The 21,727-nt window shown below is 44.3% G+C and overlaps 2 protein-coding genes, 1 long non-coding RNA gene and 1 pseudogene across 3 annotated transcripts; 1 reads left to right on the top strand and 3 right to left on the bottom strand.

The window, feature by feature from the left end:
- Positions 1-556: 556 nt before the first annotated feature.
- On the bottom strand, positions 557-3,249 carry LOC109251961 (C-C motif chemokine 14). Its single transcript, XM_019423982.1, has 3 exons — positions 3,053-3,249; positions 1,180-1,294; positions 557-749 (listed from the first exon to the last, which is right to left on the bottom strand). The coding sequence occupies exons 1-3, from the start codon at positions 3,135-3,137 to the stop codon at positions 662-664; spliced, it is 288 nt and encodes a 95-aa protein (XP_019279527.1). The 5' UTR covers positions 3,138-3,249; the 3' UTR covers positions 557-661.
- LOC109251962 (uncharacterized) lies at positions 1,295-3,223 on the top strand. Its single transcript, XR_002073789.2, has 2 exons — positions 1,295-1,573; positions 3,016-3,223. It is a non-coding gene; the product is annotated as an uncharacterized LOC109251962 (long non-coding RNA).
- Positions 3,250-5,266: 2,017 nt separating the features above from the next.
- LOC109251803 (neo-calmodulin-like) lies at positions 5,267-7,795 on the bottom strand (annotated as a pseudogene).
- A 5,492-nt stretch (positions 7,796-13,287) lies between these two features.
- LOC109251963 (C-C motif chemokine 15-like) lies at positions 13,288-17,379 on the bottom strand. The gene is made up of 4 exons (XM_019423984.2): positions 17,219-17,379; positions 14,564-14,611; positions 13,968-14,079; positions 13,288-13,567 (listed from the first exon to the last, which is right to left on the bottom strand). The coding sequence occupies exons 1-4, from the start codon at positions 17,292-17,294 to the stop codon at positions 13,480-13,482; spliced, it is 324 nt and encodes a 107-aa protein (XP_019279529.1). The 5' UTR covers positions 17,295-17,379; the 3' UTR covers positions 13,288-13,479.
- Between the last annotated feature and the right edge of the window lie 4,348 nt (positions 17,380-21,727).

Raw genomic sequence — 21,727 nt, 5'->3', positions numbered from 1 at the left:
TCTTTCTATCCAACCATCAGTCCATCCATTTCCTGAGTACCTGGTATGGGCCAGGCTTTCTGTTAGGCCTTGGTGGAGGACACAAAAATGGGCATAACAATATAGTACAACCTGATGTATGCAAGTGGAGGGGGAAGGGTTGGATAAAATCATTCTTATCCCAGATAGCTGGGAACAAGGGCCTTGGGAGCAGCACAGAACAAAGGACTTTGAAATTTGGCTGCTACGAAGACTTTATGAAGATTTACCTGCAAAATCAGGTGATAGTTCTTAGCATTACACTTGTGTAGCTTATATAAATAAGATAATACACTTAGACTGTTTAGCAGACTGCTTGAAAGGTAGAAAGTGGTAAGACAATGGTATCTGTTATCATCATGATGATTATTATGTAAAGATGGCCTTAGCTTCCCGCCACCCCCATCACAGGCCTGACCTGTTTTTTTGCATCTAGGGCTGACCACATTTCTGTAGAGCAAAGCCTGATGCCAAGAGTGCCGCCAAGCTGGGCTCCAAAGAGTAGATCTGGTAGAAATGAATGAGGACAGGGAGGGCATAAATTCTAGGTCTTTAATTCAAGGCAGGGCAGCTCCCAGAAGGTGTCTGGGGCTGAGCATTGGGACTGAGAGGGGGGCCTTGGCCTCTTCTTCAGATGGCCAGCTCATTTCTCCTCCAGGTCCTTGATGTAGTCCTGGACCCAGACGTCACTGGGGTTGGCACATATGGAATGGCCCTTTTTGGTGATGAAGCTATGGAGCGAAAGGGAGAAGGGTTATAGACTCAGGCATCAAGCAGTGAAGTGTGAGCCGGTCAGCCTCCCAGATTCCTCACCCATCTAGTCTGTTTCTCCTTTCTTTGTCAGAGGCAGCTCAAGACCAGTCTCCTGAGACATGCTCTCCACCCTCTCAGGGCCCCTGGACCCATCTCCATGCTTCTCCTGCCCCTGGAAGTGCCCTCCTGCCTTCTCTTCCCCTCCCCTGATGCCTCCCCATGCATGGGCTCAGCTTCCTCCTGGTTCCCCACAGGCTCAGCCAGGCCAGAAAGCCCCCAGGTTTCCCCTCTGCTGCCTGTCACTGCACCTGAGAGGTGCTTTGGGGAGTCCCCACTCCAGTTCCTCCCTATCCCCCAGGGCTTGCAGGCTTCCTGTCCCCTGGTATATGGTGTGTGGGTGCCACCTACACCACTCCGGGCCTGGAGCACTGGCTGCTGGTCTCATAATAACCCGTGATCCGATGACGTGCGATTGCCTGGGCAATGTAGTTGAAGCAGCACTCGGCCGGGTGGTAAGGTCCTCCTGAGGAGAGAGCAGGGAGGGAAGTGGACACTGGGTTCTCTGCTAAAAGCCAGAGCTTCTGGCTGCTTCTGCACTATAGAGGGTGGAAGAGGGAAAGGAGGAGGAGGTGGCCTCACAGAATTTGGAGGGAGGGTTGTGCAGACACTCGGTCCTCCGGCTCCTCTCTCCCTCCTCCTGCATCCACAATCACCCTCTTTCCTGTTCTTCAACCTCTCCTAGAAAGACTGGCTGATGACCTTCAACTCCAGATTGAAGATTAGCAAAGCCCAAATCTTCTCAGTGAGTACACACCATCCCTGTGGGGCAGGCTCACACAGGTGTTCCAAAGAGGAGGGATATTCGGAAGAAATGCCAATAGAGACAGGGACACACGCCAGCTGGGAGAGCAGACCCAGCCCTTCCCAATCTGGGAGATTGGGAAAATGGGGTTTTGCCTGTGTCCCAATTAAACCCCTGTCCTGCAAAGAAGGAAGCCAACACCAAGGCCCAAGGACACCAAGGGAGTCAGGATACCCAGGTCCCAACCTCTCTTGCCTTTGCTGGCCATATGCTCACGGTAACTTTGTTCCCCTCTCTGTTTCCTCCTCTGTCAATGAGCCTGTTGGACTGGATTGGTGGTTTTTACACTGAGTTTCTGGGGGTCTTGGGGCTTTGGGGACTATTTCAGAGGTACTGATGCATTTGGGAGTAGTTTTAGAGATAGTATCCCATTCAGCCCTTTTTTGCTGTGTCTGAGTAAGCTTTTGCTGGAAGAAAGGTTCCCTGGTCTAAAAAATGTTAGACATCACTGGATTAGGTGAACTTTTCAGTTACTTTCTGATTTCTAAAATTTCATGGCTCTTATAGCAGGTGCAAGAGAGTGACTGGAAATAATCCGTTCCTTCAAGCTTCAATTATGGAGGTAGCAGGAAGATTACTTCAGAACGAGGGCCCTGGAGAAACAAGTAGGCACTGCAGTCACGGAGTGGAGTGTTGGGGGTGTGCATGTTATGTGCTCAGCCTGGACAGAACCCTGCGTGTGTTGGCAGTGGCCTCTGAGGTTGCAGAGGGGCAGCTGAATGCTTGGGTGGGAAGGGAACAGCTGGGTCTTTTATCCAGTTCCATTCCAGGTAGCATCCTCTGTCTCCAAAGAATGGAATAAGGGTCCACTGGTTCTTGAGACCAGTCTCAACCTATTCCTCTGAGATCCACACATCTTCTCAGAGAGGCAAGTTGAACTGTCCAGATTACCACTAATTTTAGACTGGCTTTATTTCAACAACCCCCTCTATTTCCTCCCAGTTTCTGAGAAGAAGCTGAGGTAAAGATGAAGGGTGAGGCATGGTTTTGGTTGTGTGTAAAGGCAGCTCATCCTAAGAAATAAGCTGGAAAAAGGTGACCGAGGTGAGACCCCCACTGTTGTGGTCGCCCTCAGCCCATACCTAAGCAAGGTCACACCTTTGTGTAGGGCTGACCCTGGAAGCTGGCAGCCCCAATCTCAGAGGGCAAGCAGACAAATGGCTCCTCTGTATCCCTGGGGATAATGTCCCCCAAATGAGGTGGGCTACTCTTACTTAATGGCAAAGAGAGATGAACTGAGGGAGTGGAGAGGCAGGTTCACTCCATGGCCTTGGCAGGAGGGGGGACTAGTCCCGGGAGGGTGAGGACAAAACCAATTTCAGAAGATCCCAGACCTCCTCCTTGTCTCTCCAGCAACTTTACTCCTGCTTCTTTCCTCACAGGGGCCAGGATGGAAGGAACACAAGGTATTGCACTCACGTGAAGAGGATTTAGCCGTGGACACCAGGGCACCGGTGATGAGGAGGAGGAGGAAGAGGGAGATGGCAGCCATGGAGACTTTCATCCTCCTGGGTTGAGGGAGCTGCTGCAGGAGGAGAACTTGCCTGGTAGGGGCTTCTGAAGCTCCTGGGCTGAGGTGGTGGTGAGAAATGACCTTCAAGGCAAAGTATTTCTTAAAATAAGGGAACCAAGATTACAAAGGGAAGTAGGAAGCAGTGATGCCTCAGCAATTTCATATCCTGAACATTTGTTGAGGGTGGAGTGAGGGAAGCATGGAGAGCCAAGATTTCAGGGAGGAAACTGCCTTCTATTCCCAGTGGCAATACATTTAACTCCTTTGATATAAGCCCTTCCTTTGATATAGGCTACAGCACAGGGCCTGGGGGTACTGTTGCGCACTTAGTTCAAGATCTAAAGGCTGGGATGTGGCCTGTGACCATTTGGGGAGGTTCAGAATCTGTTTGTCTGGAGATCAGAGGTGATTTAGGGTACCAGGATGAGGTCAGGAGCTCCCCATGTCCAGTCTCACTCATCTGGACTAGGAACTCCTCACTTAAACATTTAACCAGAACCTCCAGCTCCCAGACTCATTGCTACCCTCTCACCGTACCCTGGGGTGAGGAAACACTGTGATGCTCAGTAGATAATTTATTTAACAAACATTACATAACAGCTACACACACCAGCCACTGTCCCAAATGTTTTATGAATAATAGCCCATTTTATCTTAAATAAGCAATGGAGGAAACTGAGGCACAGAGAGCATAAGTAACTTGCCCAAGCTTTGACAGTTGATAAGTGGAATCTGGGTTCAGACCCAGGTAGTCTGGTTCCCAGGTCTGTGTTCTTAACCACTATGCTGTGGAGAAACCTGGGGACCCCAACTGAGCTGTCTCTGAAAGTGATCTGGCTTTTCTACAAAGCCTCTAGTCTTAGCTCTTTCTGATCTCGGGTGTATCCCTTTAGGACCTTCTCCTGGCTTCTGACTTTTGTCACAGAGAAGCTTGATGAATACCTAGAAAATGCTGTGTTCAGGGATGGCCAGTAGGCTTCACTGATTAGCAGTGGGCTGGAGTTCTGCGTTGCATAGTATTCCAAGGCCGTGTCCACACACCTCAGAAGAAGTGCTGTGACTAACACATGCAGCTCACGGGCTATGTATTTGCCATCCTTAGATTGGTCTAAACTGGCCATTTACTGAGGAGGAATTCAGGCTCAAGAAAGGGCCAGGGACTTGCTCATATTTATAGGATGAGCGGGGTGCAGAATAGATCCACCTCTGCAGACTCAGTCCAATGGCCTTTACCATGTTCAGCTTAGGGGCCATTTTGCTTACTGTTGCATTTAGAAGGCTGTTTACATCTCCTCTCCTTTCCTGGACTCATCAGGGCAGGGAACATCTGTTATTTATCTTTGCCCATTCATAAAGAGCCTAACACAATTTGTAAATACATGTTTTAGAAGAACCATGAATAAAGTACTTGAGCTGGTCCAAGTATGTGCATCTCACAGGAAATGGCTGAATTCTCATGCTGAGGTGCCAAGACAGCCATTTATTAGACATGTTCTGTATTTGTTATCATCAATAACAAAACTATTTAAACTCTTCAAATCAAACAATCTAAGGAAATAAGTTGTTTCTGGGGAGAATATGAGTTGGAAGGAAACAGTGTTTACTTTGTTTTCATGGCGACTTAGCCCACTTGCCAAGTTGTTGCTAGGAACCTTACAGGAAATCTCTTGATTTTTCAAGCAGTTATTAAGTTCCTACCTACATTAGTCTGTATATACTAATTGCTAATAAATAACCCCTAAATCTCAGGGGATTAATTAAATGAAGGTTTATTTCTTGCTCATGTCACAGTCCAATGTGTATGAGCAGTGGAATGAGGGTGTGTGTGTTGGAGAAAGCTGTTTCTATTTATGCATGTATTCAGGGACTAAGGCTTCTTCTGTCTGTAATTTCCCCAAGTTTCAACAATAGGTCTCTAATTTTGCTACCATGGAAAAGCATGTGGAAAGCAGAAGAATTGGGAGGTTTTTATGTAACAGTTGTGGGAATGATATAAATTGCTTTCACGTATACTCTATGGCCAGAATGAAGTCACCTGGCTCCAATTTAATGACAAAAGTATGGAAAAAATATATCGTCTGTGTGTCCAGGAGGACAGTGGGATGGGTTTCATGACTGCATCACTTCTTTGCCACAATATCAAATTCTAGGTACTGGGCTATACTTGCAGTGTGGGAATGAACATGACCCTGACCTCAGAGGAGTCATAGCTTAAAGAGGGACTCAAAAAAGTAAATGAAAACTGAAATGCAGTGGGATGAATGTAACTTGGTAGCAACATAGAGGTCCTAAATGTTCTGTTGCCCACTGGTAAGTATGCAGTACCTGTTTAAAAAATATTGAAAATAGTTCCCAAAGCAAGACATATACATTGATTTAAAAAATCAAATAATCCAGAAAGGTGTGTGAAACATAAATTCTCTGAGTTCTTGCTTGTCTGAAGAAGTCATTATTCATCCCTCATACTTGATTGATATTTTTTGCTGGGTATAGAATTCTACACTGAGAGTATGAGAATTTTTTCTGGAGTGGAACTTTATTTGTGGTGACCTGATTTTTCCTCTCTCTCTAGATTTTTTTTTAGGTTAATAGTCTTTTTACTGGAAAAAAAAGACTAGCATTTATAATTTGAAATGGACGTAAATTGAATTTCTTGAACAGCAGTGATGATGATTGTGCTGAAGTCTATAGCCACAGCCCACTTTGCTGGCTCCAAGTCATGGTTCAAAAGATTTCAAAAACAGAGTCCAAAGGTGCTTCCCTGGTAAAGGTTTCTTTTAAAAATTTGTGTGAATGGTGACAGCCTGACACCCATTTTGCTCTAGCACAATGTGGTCAATACTAAAGCAACACATGCAGCATGTCACCAGGATGTGTTTCATCATCACCATGGGTCAGGGCCCATGGAAGTACAAGAGGGCCATCCTACTAAGTGGGGCTATGTCTAGACAGTTTAGCCTTCACCCATATTTCTGCACAGCATCCTGAAGTGAACCAATTTTAAATGTTTGTTTTCAGTGAACCAGCTATGACAATTTATACTAACATATTGAACTAGAACCTATTTGAATAGATTTATAAATTTTCCTTCCTTCCTTCCTTCCTTCCTTCCTTCCTTCCTTCCTTCCTTCTCTCCTTCTTTCCTTCCTTCCTTCCTTCCTTCTTCCTTCCTTCCTTCCTTCCTCCCTTCCTCCCTCCCTCCCACTCTCCTCTCCCTTAACTTAGGCTTCCTGTTCAGCATGGAGCCCAATTCAGGGCTTGAACTCATGGCCCTAAGATCAGGACCTGAGCTGAGATCCAGAGTTGGATGCTTAATCGACTGAACCACCCAGACACCCTCATTTTTCATTTTTAACACAAATGCCTGACTCTGCTCAGTTGTCAAGCAGCATGTATGAAAAACTGGCCAACCCAATGTATTAATCATTAACAAATGGAACTGCAAGGGCTCCTCCAAGTACTTTCATATTGTTAAGGTAGTACAAGTATTTATATTGTAAAACTGATGGGTAGATTGATCTTCAAAGGACAGGACCACCAACCAATACATGCAGATTTTGTGTGTGTGGACAGAAGGTACCTTTGATATTCAGTTTTGCTGTATGGAAACAGAACAAATAAATTAATTTTTTTTTTTTTTGGCAAGAGGTAAGTAAAAGATTCATTTTCTTCTAGAGGGGGAAAAGAAGTTGAAAGTAGATCTTCATTTGTAGTCCTCATCTGTATAAATTATTTATTTATTTATATATTTTTAATGTTTATTCTTGAGAGAGAGTGCAAGTAGGGGAGGGGCAGAGAGGAGAACAGAGGATCAGATACTGGGTTCTGTGCTGAAAGCAGAGTCCAATGCAGAGCTTGAACCCACGAACTGTGAGATTGTGACCTGAGGCGAAGTTGGATGCTTAACCGACTGAGCCACCCAGGCACCCTTTGTATTTTTTTATTTTATAGAGAGGGTGCAAGTGGGGGAGAGAGGCAGAGGGAGAGAATCTTAAGCAGGCTCCATACTTAGCATGGAGCCCAACTCGGGGCTCAATCCCAAGACTCTGGGATCATGACCTGAGCCAAAAACAAAGTCAGATGCTCAACCAACTGAGCCGCCCAGGTGCCCCGTACAAAATCTTCATAGTTGTTTGTCCATCTCCATCAGTATCTGGCTCTCTGATCATTTCACTGAATTCTTCATCTGTTAGTGTTTCTCTTAAGTTTGTCATGACATGACATAGTTCTGCCACACTGCTGTAACTATTGGCATCCTTGTCAAAGACTCGGAATACCTCACGAATTTCTTCTTTACTGTATGTATCTTTCATTTCTAACCATCAGAGTAAAAAATCCTGGGAAGTCAAGGGTGCTGTTACCATCAGCATCCATCTCATTGATCATATCCTGAAATTTGGGTTCTGTTGGGCTCTGACCCAATGACCTCATGGTGGTTCTAAGTTCCTTTGTTGTGATGGTGCCATCACCGTCTTTGTCAAATAGGGAGAAAGCTTCCTTGAACTCAGCAATCTGTTCTTTGATCAGCTGATCAACCATGGTGAGAGCAGAGGGTGGAAGAGCAGAGGGAGCCAGGGTGGCTGCCCCAGTGCAGGGGCTCTGACAGCAGGGGACGCCCCACTGCTGCTGCTAAGGTGTGGTGTGCACTCAATACTGAGTAAACCGGCTGTGCCTGTGAGGCTGCCAGCACCACTGCCCCTCTCTCTAGGAGATTTTAGGATTTCTTATTTATCCTTTTTTAAAAAATTTTATTACTTTTTGGCACAAGAAGATGATCCAGGCTCATCTTATACTTTGCCCTAGCTCTGGGAACCTGCCATTTCTCCAATGAACCCTGGATCCCATTAGTGAAGGATGGTTTTGAAAACCCAGGATCTGGGTGCTTACGGTGCTCATTGCTATGGGAAGGGCATTACTTTTAGGTCTGAGCTCTTAGTGGACAAACTAGGAAATATATTGAAGTATATATGTGTAAATGTGTGTATAAACTTGTATCTATTTCTATTATATCAATTTCACACATTTGTAGCAATTTCTACGTCATTGGTCTAGGTAAATGAAAAACCAAAAATTTATACCAATACATTCAATTCCAAGTCAATACACAGGGTTTATTTTAATCTTCCCTTTTTAAGTTTCTCTCCCTACTTTAGTAGTGAGAAATCTGGCTCCCATTAACCTCACTATGTTTACTTTGAACTGTCCCCTGTATGTAACAAATCTTCTGGCCATACTGGCTGTGTCTTTTGTCCTGGTCATATTGGCCTCAAGCGTGTGGGTCATGCCCTCTGCCCCTGCCCTAGCTGAGTCCTCAGGTGAGCCCCCTAGTTCACACTAAGAGAATGAATACATGAAGAAAAAAAAAAGAGAGAGAGAGAAAAGGGAATGAGCTATATATTACTTCTAAAATTTACACTGTGGTTCTAAAAGTAAAATAGTAAAAATATAGATGTTTCCATTTGCTATTTTATGCCTTGATGATTTCTATGCAGCTTTATTAAGTTTTTTTCAACTTTTAAGCACATTTTTTCTAGCTGCTATGCACAACTCCTAAGGTTTTTACTTTAAAAAATTCAACATTGGCTGTCAGACTTTTTTTTTAGCCATGTTTAAACTTTCCCCAGTTGTATATTTCTTAAAAAAAATTTTTTTAGAGGCACCTGGGTGGCTCAGGCGGTTAAGTGTCTGACTTCAGCTCAGGTCATGATCTCGCAGCTTGTGAGTTCCAGCCCTGCATCAGGCTCTGTGCTGACAGCTCAGAGCCTGGAGCCTGCTTCAGATTCTGTGTCTCCTCCTCTCTCTGGCCCTCCCATGATCATGCTCTGTCTCTCTCTGTCTCTCAGTAATAAATAAATGTTAAAAAAATTAAAAAAATTTTACGTTTATTTATATTTTAGAGAGACAGAGCACCAGTGGCAGGTGGGGGGGCAGAGCAAGAGGGAGACACAGAACCTGAAGCGGGCTCCAAGCTCTTAGCACAGAGCCTGATGTGGGGCTCGAACTCACAGACCGCAAGATCATGACCAGAGCCGAAGTTGGATGCTTAACTGACTGAGCCACCCAGGTGCCCCTACTTGTTTTATAATTAGACAGCTCTGATGAGTTTCATCATAAAAAAAAATCAAATATCGACACAAGAATTGGCCCATTTTGTTGTTTGTTCTTTTTTTTTTTTTTAAGCTTATTTATTTATTTTGAGAGGGAGAGGCAGATAGGGAGAGAGAATTCCAAGCAGGCTCCAAGATGTCAGCACAAAGCCTGATGCGGGGCTCGATCTCATGAAACCGTGAGATCATGACCTAAGTGGAAATCAGCATTTGGACGCTTAACTGACTGAGCCACCCAGGTGCCCCTGTTGTTTGGTCTTGAGAAGACCATAAAGATTTATTTTTTCAACTCTTTGAAATTATTTTTTGGTTACTAACAAAACATGTACTTTTTATAAAAGTTGCAAACAGTGCTCAAGTGACAAAGTTAGAAGTGAGAATTCCTCTTCAAATTCCCATTCCTCCCTGTAGCATCAGGATTACCTGGGAACTTGTTAGAAACACTGATTTGGGGGTGGGGCATTCCATCCTCCTGAATTAGAATTTCTGGGAATAGGATGAGGAAACTGTGTTTTAACAAGCCCTCCGGATTATTATTTTGCATGCTAAAGTTTCAGAAGGCCTGATGTGTAGTATAGCTTTGTAACTGGTGTGCTTATACAGTTGACCCTTGAACAACGTGAATTTGAACTGTGCAGATCTACTTACATGTGGGTTTTTTTCGGTACCGTACATATTATACATTAAATACGGTTCGGTACTGTACATATTTTCTATTTCTTATGATTTTTTTAAACAACATTTTCTCTAGCTTACTTTATTATAAGAATACAGTATATGATACATATAACAAACAAAATATGTGTGAATCAACAGTTTATGTTCTCAGTCAGGCTTCGGGTCAGCAGTAGGCTATTGGTAGGAAAGTTTTGTAGAGTCAGAAGTTATACTTGGATGTTTGACTGCATGGAGGTCAGTGTCTCAAGACCTGCATTGTTCAAAGCGTCAGCCTTTGGGCTGCCTGTATGGGGCCTGAGGAGGTCTGAGCCCCAGGCTCGTTGCTCCCAATATCAACAGCCTCATCATTTTAATCCAGTGTTGCATAAAGCTCGGAGATTTAGTGATGATGAATTATATATATGATTCTTGCACACAGATGTCATTGTTTATTCTTATTTTCAATCTTCTCTATATACTGAAATATTTTTGAAGGGCAGGAATCTAGCTTGTTTTGTTCTCGTGGTTTTCCTGATGACTACCACAACGTCGAACATGAAGTAGCCACTCAGTCATTGTTTGAGTGACAATAAACATCTGTTTCAGGAATCCAGAGAAAAGGAGATGGGTGCTCTGGCTGGGATAGTGAGGGAGGGTTTTATGGTGACATCTACACTGAACCTTGCAGGCTTCACTGAGTTTAGCTGGGAAGAGTTGAGAGGAGGGGCAGAGGTGCCACAAGAAAGCAAGGAAGCAAAAAAGGAACATGCTGTTTTTGAGGACTTGTGAAAATAGAGTATGTGAGTTTTATGTAATTGGCCTAGACATAGCATGCCATCGTCCCCTCCAAGACCCCAAAGACCAGAATGACCAGATACTCCGTTAGAAAGGAACATCTCAGTGTCTATCCCTCATTTCTGTTCAGCTGCCATTGTCATGACCCAAAGCCTTGACTAGGAGACACTTGGTCCTCTGCCATCTGTACTGCTCTGTGGGTCTATGCTCTCCATTTCATTCTACTGAACTAACGACTTGGCCAGCTAGAGAACCCGAAGACATCACACACACACTCCTCCTGGGTGTAGCACAGTTTCAACCCAACAACTTTTTGAGATTTTTCAATGAGGATTCACTGAAGCCAAAAAGTTGCTGTTGTGATCATTCAGTCATTGATTCTAGGGCTCAGTGGGCTGGTGTTAACTCAAAGGTGCTGAATCCAAACAGAATACAGTGAAGTGAAGAGAGCAACAGGAGAGATCATAAATGAGTCAAAAGATAAGCCGGAACCCTGAGCATCTGTATTTGCCTCTTCCACCTCCCCAAGTCCCATGGAAATGGCAGAAGAAATATGAAAATGAAAATAAGTTTGTAGTAGCAGAGGAAATCAGAAAAGGTAACATCAGCTGACCGTAAGATGAGACATTTCTGTTCTATATAAAGGACATGTGTCAGCTTGATGGCAAAATAAGGAGGCTGAAAAACTTGTTTCATCATACAGGTGAAGGAGATCATTGACAGAACATCTTCTCAGTGGCACCCTAGGTAACACAAAGAGCAGAGTCAGTGGATGTTGGGAAAAGAAACTACGACTTTGCCAGTCCCCGTTTCAGGACAGATGGGTGTGGGATTTGCCCCAGGATAAAGCTACAAGTACAGTTCTCTAAGTAAAGAAGGATATCTGCTTTGGGAGTCTTCCAGAGAGGACGATGGGCCCAAGAGAGAACTGGGCAGTACCCAGGACAACCTCTGGTCAAAGACAAGAAAGAAGTCCCACTGCCCCACCCCCTAGAAACAAACCTCTCTGACAACCTCAGTGAAAGCCTGACCAGTCCCACTTCCTCCTCACCCACCCGAGCCAAGGCCCCCCATCATCGGAATCTGCATTAACAACCAGGGAACTAGGGATTTCCACTTAGGTTGAGAAAAGAGAAAGGCATCTCTGAAGGTGTGAAATTTACCAAGGCACAGGTCCACCAACTAACCTGCCTACCTTTCTTCCTGCACCTCCTAAAATGGTACCTTGAAGTGAGGTCCTTCCTAGGACCACCTGCATAAGAATCACCTGGAATGCTTGGTTAAATTGGGTACATCTGTGCCCTACCTCTTATTCTCCAGTCATCTTCTATCCACCCCTACTCCCAAATGATGGAGTAAAAGAAACTTTTCTACACTGAAGTCAAACCTTTAAAATGAGCTATTTTAGCAGAGAGGATAAGGTAAGACATAGTGTGAATGTGTATTTGATTGCTTTAGAGTGATAATAATTCCCAGCTTTAATCATTATCTCAGGGGCACCTGGGTGGCTCAGTAGGTTAATCATCTGACTCTTGGTTTCAGCTCAGGCCATGATCTCAGTTTATCAGTACGAGTCCCGCATGGGGCTCTGCACCAACAGTGTGGAGGCTGCTTGGAATTCTCTGTCTTCCTCTCTCTCTGCCCTTCACATGCTTGCTCTCTCTCTCAGAAAAATAAATAAACTTAAAAAAATCATTGTCTCAGGTTTCTTCTTCTAATAGTGTTTATTATTACAAAGGATATTTGGTTATCGATTAGTTTTTTTTCCCTATAGCTTTTTATGGCAAATCACCCAAAAAGTAAGCATAGGTTTTAAACTTTTTTGGAATCAAAAACTGTTTTGTTGTTGTTTAGAATTCAGTGTTTTCTTCTGAATTTTGAGACAGTTGACCTAGATTTACGAATTACAAATATAAACATATATGCTTTAATAGATATGAATGTAAAATTGATATTCACTCCAACTTTGAATGTTTGTCTTAATGTCCTTTACCTTTAAAGAGGAAATCTTTTAGGAAGTTATATCTACTGAGAGAAAACATCCAAAATGTAGAAATAAGGCAGGAAAAGGATGACTGCAGACAGCTCCTCCAATGTCATTTGGAACATTGTCCAAAAGGCCCACCCCAGGGTTCCTAAATCTGCAGGGGGAATGTCCTCTTGAGTGATGTTCTACTTACTATTGATGGGGCCCCAGACTTTGTGAAATTACATTAACATGCAAATATTTATCTAGCACAAATGTAAATGATTTTTGTCTAGTAGATAAGATAATTCCCCAAATCACAGTTGTATTGTCTTACAGGATATTACCCTGTTTTTCCCTGACTTAACATTTTAGAATGCCATCCCCAGTTAATGATATAAGTCTCTGTTCCACAGATGACCTTTGGCTCCAATTTATGGTTCCCTCATTAAATAGGTTAAGTACATTTTGGACACATATTCAATCTATGTTTGAATGAGTTTGAATGTTTTTAGCTTTTAAAAAATTCTCTTATGTTTCATTTCAAAAAAGAACGCAGAATCCAGTTTTCAGCAATTCCTATAGTTTGTTTTTCCTCTTAAAGTTCAAGGAAAGCTACATTGGATACTCTTTATTAATGCATTGCTTTTTATAACCAGAGCAGAAAGAACAGTAATTGTTGCTTTTTAAAAAAATAGGCCAAGAAAATCCCAGGAGGTAGTTGGGACAGGAGAAGTGGAAATAGGGGTGGCTGGCACCTAGTATCCCTTCTCCTCAAGCAAGCTTCCTTTTTCTCAGGTCTGTATCATTAGTTCGACTTCAGGGACCTCACGCAATTCTGAACTCCCAAATCAAAGGGGTTGGCACAGACACGCTGCCCCTTCTTGGTGAGGAAGCTGGGGAGCAAGGTGGAGAAAAATTACAAACTAAGGGGGGTTCAGCAAATAGGGGTGGGGAGCCCCATCCTCCCTGGCCCTGGGATCCCTCACTCAGCCCAGCCTGTCCTTTTCTTTCTCTGCTGCAGGGGCTCAGGGCACTTCCTCTCTGAGACCCTGCCTCTGCTGAGATGCCTTAGTGACTCATGGGAGTCTCCTTGGGCAGTCTTTCTTCTGTTCTCTCCTTCTGTCTCCAGCCTCCCTCTTCAGGAACATCTCATACCTGATGCCCTGCAGGATCCTAATTAGGACACGTGCCTATCATGACCTGGCAGGATCCATAGGGTGGGTGGGACTTTTCTAGATACCTGTCCATCAGGTCCTCCCCTCCCAAGACATGGCTGGTGAGCTTGGTGCTTACATGACACCTGGCTGGGAGCACCCGCTGCTTGTTTCATAGTAATCTTTCATGGATCCACATCGGATTTTCCGTGGAGTGTATTGGGTGCAGCAGTCAGAGGGACGGTGAAAGCCTGCAGCAAGGGGAAAGGGTCATTTAGGGACTGGGTCTCTTTTTGAGGAAGACTAGATCCTTTTCCCCTTTCCTCCAAAGTCCTGGGGAGGGTGAGAAGGCACAGGACTTCAAAGGGAACCTTCTCTTCCTCGGCCAGCACTTGCTTCCCTCTCCTCGGGGCTGAGCTATGTGTCTGGGGGCACCCAGGCAGGGCCACAACAGGGCCATGACCATTTCTGAAAGAAGAGGAAACTTCTGATGCCTGCAGGAGGCATTAGAGAGCACCTGCTGTCCCAGGGGATCCAACTCAGGAGACAGCTGGGCGGAATAGAGGTCACCCCTAAAATTCTATCCCGATCTTCCTTGGGATGTTCTCCACCTTCAGGATCTTTCCCCCCTTGCCCCCAACCCCCACCTCGTAAATGAGGTGTTTTGAAGCCACCGGGCAGACCTGTGCAGCTGCTGCTTTTAAACACAAGCTATAATATAACATATACTTTTACCTTGCAGATGTATCGAGGTTTCATGAGGACGTATTGCCACCATGGGTTCTATTTGGGAGAAACAAGGGAAGAGAAGTCACAGAGGCAGCATTGCCCCAGTATCTCCACCAGTCTCATTCCTCAGCCCCGTCCCCTGGTAGGGAGGTGATGATGCTGGACCACTGGATACTGTCTGGGTTCTAGGTCTGCCTCAGGGCCCATTGTCTCTCTTAGGGCCCTGAGATGTTTCAGGAAACTCTTGAAATTGTTTGGGATGTGAAATCATCCTGTTGACTTTGAAATACAAAAAGCAAACCGAGGGGCGCCTGGGTGGCTCAGTTGGTTAAGCAGCCAACTTCGGCTCAGGTCATGATCTCGCGGTCTGTGAGTTCGAGCCCCGCGTTGGGCTCTGTGCTGACAGCTCAGAGCCTGGAGCCTGTTTCAGATTCTGTGTCTCCCTCTCTCTGACCCTCCCCCATTCATGCTCTGTCTCTCTCTGTCTCAAAAATAAACAAACGTTAAAAAAAATTTTCAAAAAGCAAACCGTAAATCCCATATGAATAAATCAGTTGAATTAGCTACATAATGTGATACAGCCCACAATACTTTCTGTATATTTCCGGAATCCACAGGGCTCAGGAAGCAGAAACATTTTTTATTAACTGATTTGGTGGCACAGTGCCACCCAGGGTGAAGAGAAGCTATTTATAATCTTTATTTATCCCATTAGCATAAATATTTGTACGTGTTTGCTGCAAAAGTACTACTATGTTTGATTGAAGTACACTTCCCCAGCTCTGCCAGGGATGTTAAGTAATGTCCAGGTATATGTTGCCTTTTAAAAAATGATACTTATTGCATTGCAAATGTGAAATATACATAATAAACATTTATAATTTTAAGCATTTTTAAAAGTGCACAGTTCAGTGGCATTAAGCATATTCACATATTGTGCAACCATGACCGCAATCCATCCACAGAATCGTTTTCATCTTGCAAAACTGAAACTCCTTACTATGAAGCAATAACTCCCATTTTTCCTCCCCCTGAGCCCCAGGCCACTACCATTCTTTCTGTTCCTGAATTTGACTACTTTGAGTGCCTCGTATGAGTGGAGTCATACAGTATTTGTCCTTTTGTGACTGGTATATCTCACTTAACATAATGTCTTCAATGTTCATCCATTTTTTAGCCTTTATAAGGCTGAATAACGTTTCATTGTATGTATATACCCCATTAAAAAAATCTCTTCATTTGTTGACGGACACTTGGGCTGCTCTTACCTTTTGACTGTAATGAATAATGCTGTTATTAGCATGGGTTTACACATATCTCTTCATGTACCTGCTTCCAGTTCTTTTGGGTATAATTTCAGAGTGGAATTGCTACATCATATTCTATTACTACTTAATTTATTTTTATTTTAAAAGTTTATTTATTTTGAGAAGGAGAGAGCATGTGAGCAGGGAGGTGCAGAGAGAGAGAGAGAGAGAGAGGGAGAGAGAAAGAGAGAGAAAGGGAGAGAAAGACCGAGAGAGAGAGAGAGAGACAGACAGACAGAATCCCAAGCAAGTTTCATGCTGTCAGAGCAGAGCCCAACTGGGGGCTCAATCTCCTGAACCGTGAAATCATGACCTGAGCCAAAACCAACAATCGGATGCTCAACCAACTGAGCCACCAGGTGCCCCTATATTACCTTTTTAAAAATGGAATAATTCTGCATTCCAAAACACATCCAGCGCCAAAGTTTTCAATTAGGGATTGTGGACCTGCATTATGCTAACTAGTCAAACCCAACTACACTTTTAGCTTATTTCTTATATAGTTACATATGAATTCTATTCAAGGAGGCATGCACTGAGGCATGCATGAATTCTGTTTAAGGAGGTATACTTGATATGTTTGCTATGAGGTGTGTGGTGCTTGCAAAATAAAATCTTCAGTGGCCTTGTCTTTCCATAGCAGCCTCCTAACTAGCTCAGACCCTCATTCTACCACTTAATAGTTGTGTAATCTTGAGCAAGTTGTCTAAATTTCTTATGCCTCAGTTTTCTCAACTGTAAAATCAGAATAATGATAATAATATATGCAAAACTATACAAGTTGTCGATAGTCTACCCCACAGGGTTGTTAGGGGGATCTAATGTATTAAGTCCATAAGACACTTAGAACAGTGCCTGCTTGCATATAGGAAGCACTAGATAGTTATTTGTTAAATACATAGAATGGTTAGGTGACTTGGGTGAGTCACTTTTCTGGCTTGTCCCATTTCCTCTTCAAAATGATAGTTTTACACTAGATGGTATGTAATCCTTCTAACATTGTAGAATTCTATGCTTCTTTCTACAAATTTACAATTTTACTACACTTCTTTTGATTTAGCACTTAACCACCCTAGTTCAGCTAAGAGAAGGTATCAAATAATTCTGGTCATGAAAAGGGAGAGGATTATTTCCCTTAGGGGGACCAGTCATTTGTACAGTTTTTCCCAGAGACCAAAGGCTGCAGAGGGAGGTCCACACCCTACTGCTGCTGCTTTTAAACAAGTGGCAAATTCACATCTGTGTCTGGGACAGGGAGCAGTCACAGGAGGACAAAGGTGTCCTTTTGTATCTCCTCTCCAGATTGCAAGTTACCATGGAGCTTATCACCAGTGAGAAGGCTCACTGAACTCACCATGAAGGGCCTGGACCTGGGCTCCAAAGGCAGTAGCAACAATGAGGAAGGGGAAGGCAGCTGCGAAGACCTTCATTTTCCCAGTGGAAGGTGAAGCTGGTCTGGGGACTCCTGGCACTGTGCTCTCTGATTCCCTGGGATCCCAGTTCTGCTCTTGTTTTTATAAGAGAGGAGGATCAGGAAGTCACAGGGCAGAGGGTCAGAATTCTATTCTTTGGTTATACAATAGACAACATTCTATTTCTGAAAAACGGAACAAGGCTGAGAATGCAATAGGAAGTAGAGGGCAAAGGTGCCTTCATGCTTTCCCAACTGCCCAGTGGATACAGGCACAGAGAGTGACTATTTCATGAAGGACTCTTCCTCCAGGAAATTCATTTCATCCTTGATGTTGCAGTGTTTTCCTCAAGAGTTAAGTACCTTCAAGTGGGCAAATAGTTGGTAAACTGGTCATGAGATTCCTTATGCAGACTCCTGATCCTTGACCCTTCTCTTTGTTTCATGCCCCATATCCAAGCCATTCATAAACACTGTTGATTCTACTTTCAAAAACATATCCAGAATCTCATTATTCCTCAGCACCTCCTCTCTCTCCACCTGGTCCAGGCTACCCTTGTCTCTCACAGAGATTCTTGCAAAAGCTTCCAACTTGTCTCTTTAATGACTTTATGCCCTTCAGGTCATTCTCAGCAATGCAGCTGTAGTGACCCTGTTAAAATATCAATCAACTCTGGTATCTTGTTCAAAACCCTCCAATGGCTTTACAAAAAAAAAGAAAAGTGTTTATTTACTTTTGAGAGAGAGAGAGAGAGAGAGAGAGGCAGAGAGAGGGGGAGACAGAATCCTATGCAGGCTTCTCACTGTCAGCACAGAGCCCAATGTGGGGCTCAAACCCAAGAACTGTGAGATCATGAACTGAGCCCAGACCAGGAGTTAGACACTTAACTGACTGAGTCATCCTGGTGCCTCCTGTTTTTTAAAAAAGTGTTTATACTTTATTTATTTAGTTTTTAATGTTTATTTTTGAGAGAGAGAGCCTCCAATGGCTTTTTAATCCCACTCAGTGTAAACCCCAATCCTTTTAATAATCTGCAAGCTCCTGTGTGATATGTAGTTTGTAGTCGTGACCCAGTGTGAGAAGAGAGATGATTCATTTTCAGAAATACCAAATAAGAGCTGTGCTGTCTTGTTAAAATAGGTTTATAACCTATTGGAAATATGTACGAACCCTACCCCCCGCCTCCAACAATGGAGTCTCACACCCTTAGACACTTCACTTCCTGGTTCTTCTTCCCCTCTCCATTTCACAGGCTTATTTTCGTGGGCTTTGCAATGACCATGTGCCAAAGAACTGAAGTCTCTGTGTCACCTCACGGAATGTGCATTTGTTCCAATCAGACTACTTTTTGCCTTACATGGGCATAGGCAACTTTGGGTAAGGATGTAGCCTCTGTATACTCAGCCAATGAGGAACCAGGGGAGGGACTTGCCTCTGTATACTCAGCCAATGAGGAGCCAGGAGAGGGACTTGCATGCTAGGAGATAAATTGCCTGCTGTAACCGCCCCTGGTGTGCCTATCCATCAGACACCGGCTCTTGCAAGAACGTTGATTAAAGCCTTGCTTCACTGTGCTCTGAGTCTCTGTGTCCCTCCTTTGATTGGGTCAGTGGGCTTATTTCTCACGCCCAGGCAGCCCCAGGTTGGCACACAAGCATTGGCTCTTTTGGATGATGAAACTGAGAGGTGAGAGGCAGAGGATTAGGAGTGAAACCTCCCTTCAGCTATCCTCATGGAATCCTGTAAACTTCTAGATTAGGGCCAGTCTCCTTTCTGAGGGATTGTCCTCTATTCCCCAGGACCCCAGACAGTGTCTTCCTCAGTGATTCGTGTGCCCCTCAGCTGACTCCCCTCTTCATCTTCTCCCTCCCAGACTCAGGCCCTCTCTACCCACTGGGATAGGCACCCACACCCATCTCCCTGTGGGTCCAGCCCAGGCCAGAAGGCTACAGCCTCTCCCTGTGTCTGTATACTTGGCAGGTGTTCAGAAGTCTACGCCTCCCCCTGGAAAGTACCCACTCAAGCCTTGCTGGCTTCTTATCACCACGGAAGGTTAACTGCTTCAAGGCAGAAAGGACAGGTCTTAAAAGAACGTGTCACAGACCATGTGGGATTTTCTGAGAGACAGAAGAGAGACCATAGGTGCAACCTTTGCTTCTGCCTAGAGAAGGGTGGTGTGAGGCTGGGCCATGTCCACTAGGAGACCTGGACCTGCTTCTCTGTTTGTGACAGCATAGGGATGGAGGAAGGAGGAGGCAGCAGCATACCATGGAGAGGGGATGGCCTGGCCCCCTTCTGGATGCCTATTCCTCCTTCTATTTTTAAGTTTATCTTTTTCTTTTTTTTTTTAACTTTGTTTATTTTTGAGAGACAGAGACAGAGAGAGAGAACCAGAGGGGGAGGTGCAGAGCGGGTGGTGGAAAGATCTGAACTGGGCTCTGTGCTGACAGCAGAGAGCCCCATGTGGGGCTCGAGCTCATGAGAACTGTGAGATCATGATCTGAGCTGAAGTCGGATGCTCAACCAACTGAGCCACCCAGGAGCCCCTAAATTAATCTTTTTCTAATACCTCTCTTCCTTCTGTACTAACCCCTCCTGTCCACTCCTTCCCTCAGACCCTCCCAAAGGCTGGACTATGCCTCTGTGGGCACCCAGGGCAGGCCACAACAGGGCAGACCTGTCCTCCATGCACAAGGAAGTAGTCACTACCATTTCCCAATCCCTCCAGGCCTCAGGAACATGCTGGGTTGGGAAGGGGAGGTTTGTCTGTATCCACCCAGCACAGCAGAGCATTCACCGTGAAGCAGGAAGACCAGGTTTGTCTTTGTTTCTGCTTCTGAAAGCTGTGTGGCCCTAGAGAGGACACTTACCCTTGGTGGGCCTCTGTCCTTGAAACTGTGAATCACACCAGACGGGGCATTGCATTGGGTATCAGGTGTTGGTCCATGTCTATTGACATAACTAATTGCTAAAATTCCCAACCTTTGCACAATACAGGCAGATGTTACCAGTATTACCCTGTTACAAAGGGTCTGATGAGCCTTTGGAAGTGTAAATGGCTCATGGAAGGTCACAAGCTGGTCAGTGACAGAGCATCCAGAATGGAAGCTCCCTGAAAGCATGTTTGGAAAATGGGTGGCACAGAAGACGCTCTGAACGAAATCATTGACCAGGTGTATAAACAAATGAATGATTGCTTGATCAATGAATAAGCCAGGAACCTAAATCTGTCTGACTCTAAAGCCTATAATTGTCCTCTTATGTCTTATCTATACAGTAGTAGTTACTTTAACAATAGTTGCCATTTGTTAATTCCTTACTATGGGCAGGGATATAACTAGGGTGTGGTGAGTGGAGCGCTGGTTTTGGGCACAAAAGAGGGCACCAAGAAAACTCGATACATCAAGATAACTAATATTAAAACATTTTAATGTTTGTTTATTTTTGAGAGAGAGACAGAGTGCGAGCGGGGAAGGGGCAGAGAGAGAGAGAGAGAGAGGGAGACACAGAATCTGAAGCAGGCTCCAGGCTCCTAGCTGTCAGCACGGAACCCAACGCGGGGCTTGAACCCACGAACTGTGAGATCCTGATATAAGCCAAACCCAAGAGTCGAATGTGTAACCGACTGAGCCACGCCAGTGCCCCGAGATAAATAATATTTTAATAAGATATTTTAAAAATGAATATGCCAAAGAATCCACAGCGAATACAAAATCAAAGTTTTGAATAAAGACAGGATTATTAACAGTGCTGTGCTACAGCACACTGGAACCTGAGGCAAAAGAAAAATTAGTGGGAGCTTCCTGTTAGAATATTCACCCACCCATCCATCCATTAACAGACTGAGACACCCAGGCTCAGTATTAACTAAGTGCCCACTGTGTGTTCAGCCTTCTGCTTGGCACCAAGAATACCACGGAGGGCCAAAAGATCATGTCCCTGTTCTCCTGGAGACCTATGTTAAATAAATAATCACACAAATAGACATATACTTACACATTGTAATAAGCAACACTTTGAAAGGAATATATCGCTTCTCTAAGAAGAGAACTTATGAACTGAGAACTAAAAAATAAGCAATGTTAACTAGGTTGAAAAGCAAGGAAAAGAGAAATACAAGTAAGGGAAATAGTTTATGCAGAGGTCCTGAGGTGCAAAGTCCTAGCATATGTCAAGGACTGAGTATGGCTGCGGAAAGGAGTACCTGATGGGGCTGGAGAGGCAGACTGGTGTTAGATTGCACAGGGCAAATAGGCCATGTTGTGGATATGAGGTTTATTCTGAGGCCAGTGGGAAGATTTTGGTGTGTTTTAGGCAGAGAAAGCACGATGGGTTTTACACTTCGGTGAGCTCACTCTGATAGTCTGTGAAGAATGGGTTCAGGGTGAACAAACCAGTGACAAGGCCATTGCTGTCACAGTCCTCCAGTGGGAAATGATCAGGGCTGGGCT

The sequence above is a fragment of the Panthera pardus genome, unplaced genomic scaffold (genome assembly GCF_024362965.1).
Source record: "Panthera pardus isolate Hobbes unplaced genomic scaffold, ASM2436296v1 HiC_scaffold_3, whole genome shotgun sequence".
Taxonomy (NCBI): domain Eukaryota; kingdom Metazoa; phylum Chordata; class Mammalia; order Carnivora; family Felidae; genus Panthera; species Panthera pardus.
The sequence above is the reverse complement of the archived record's forward strand: the minus strand, read 5'-3'. Positions and strand labels throughout refer to the sequence as shown.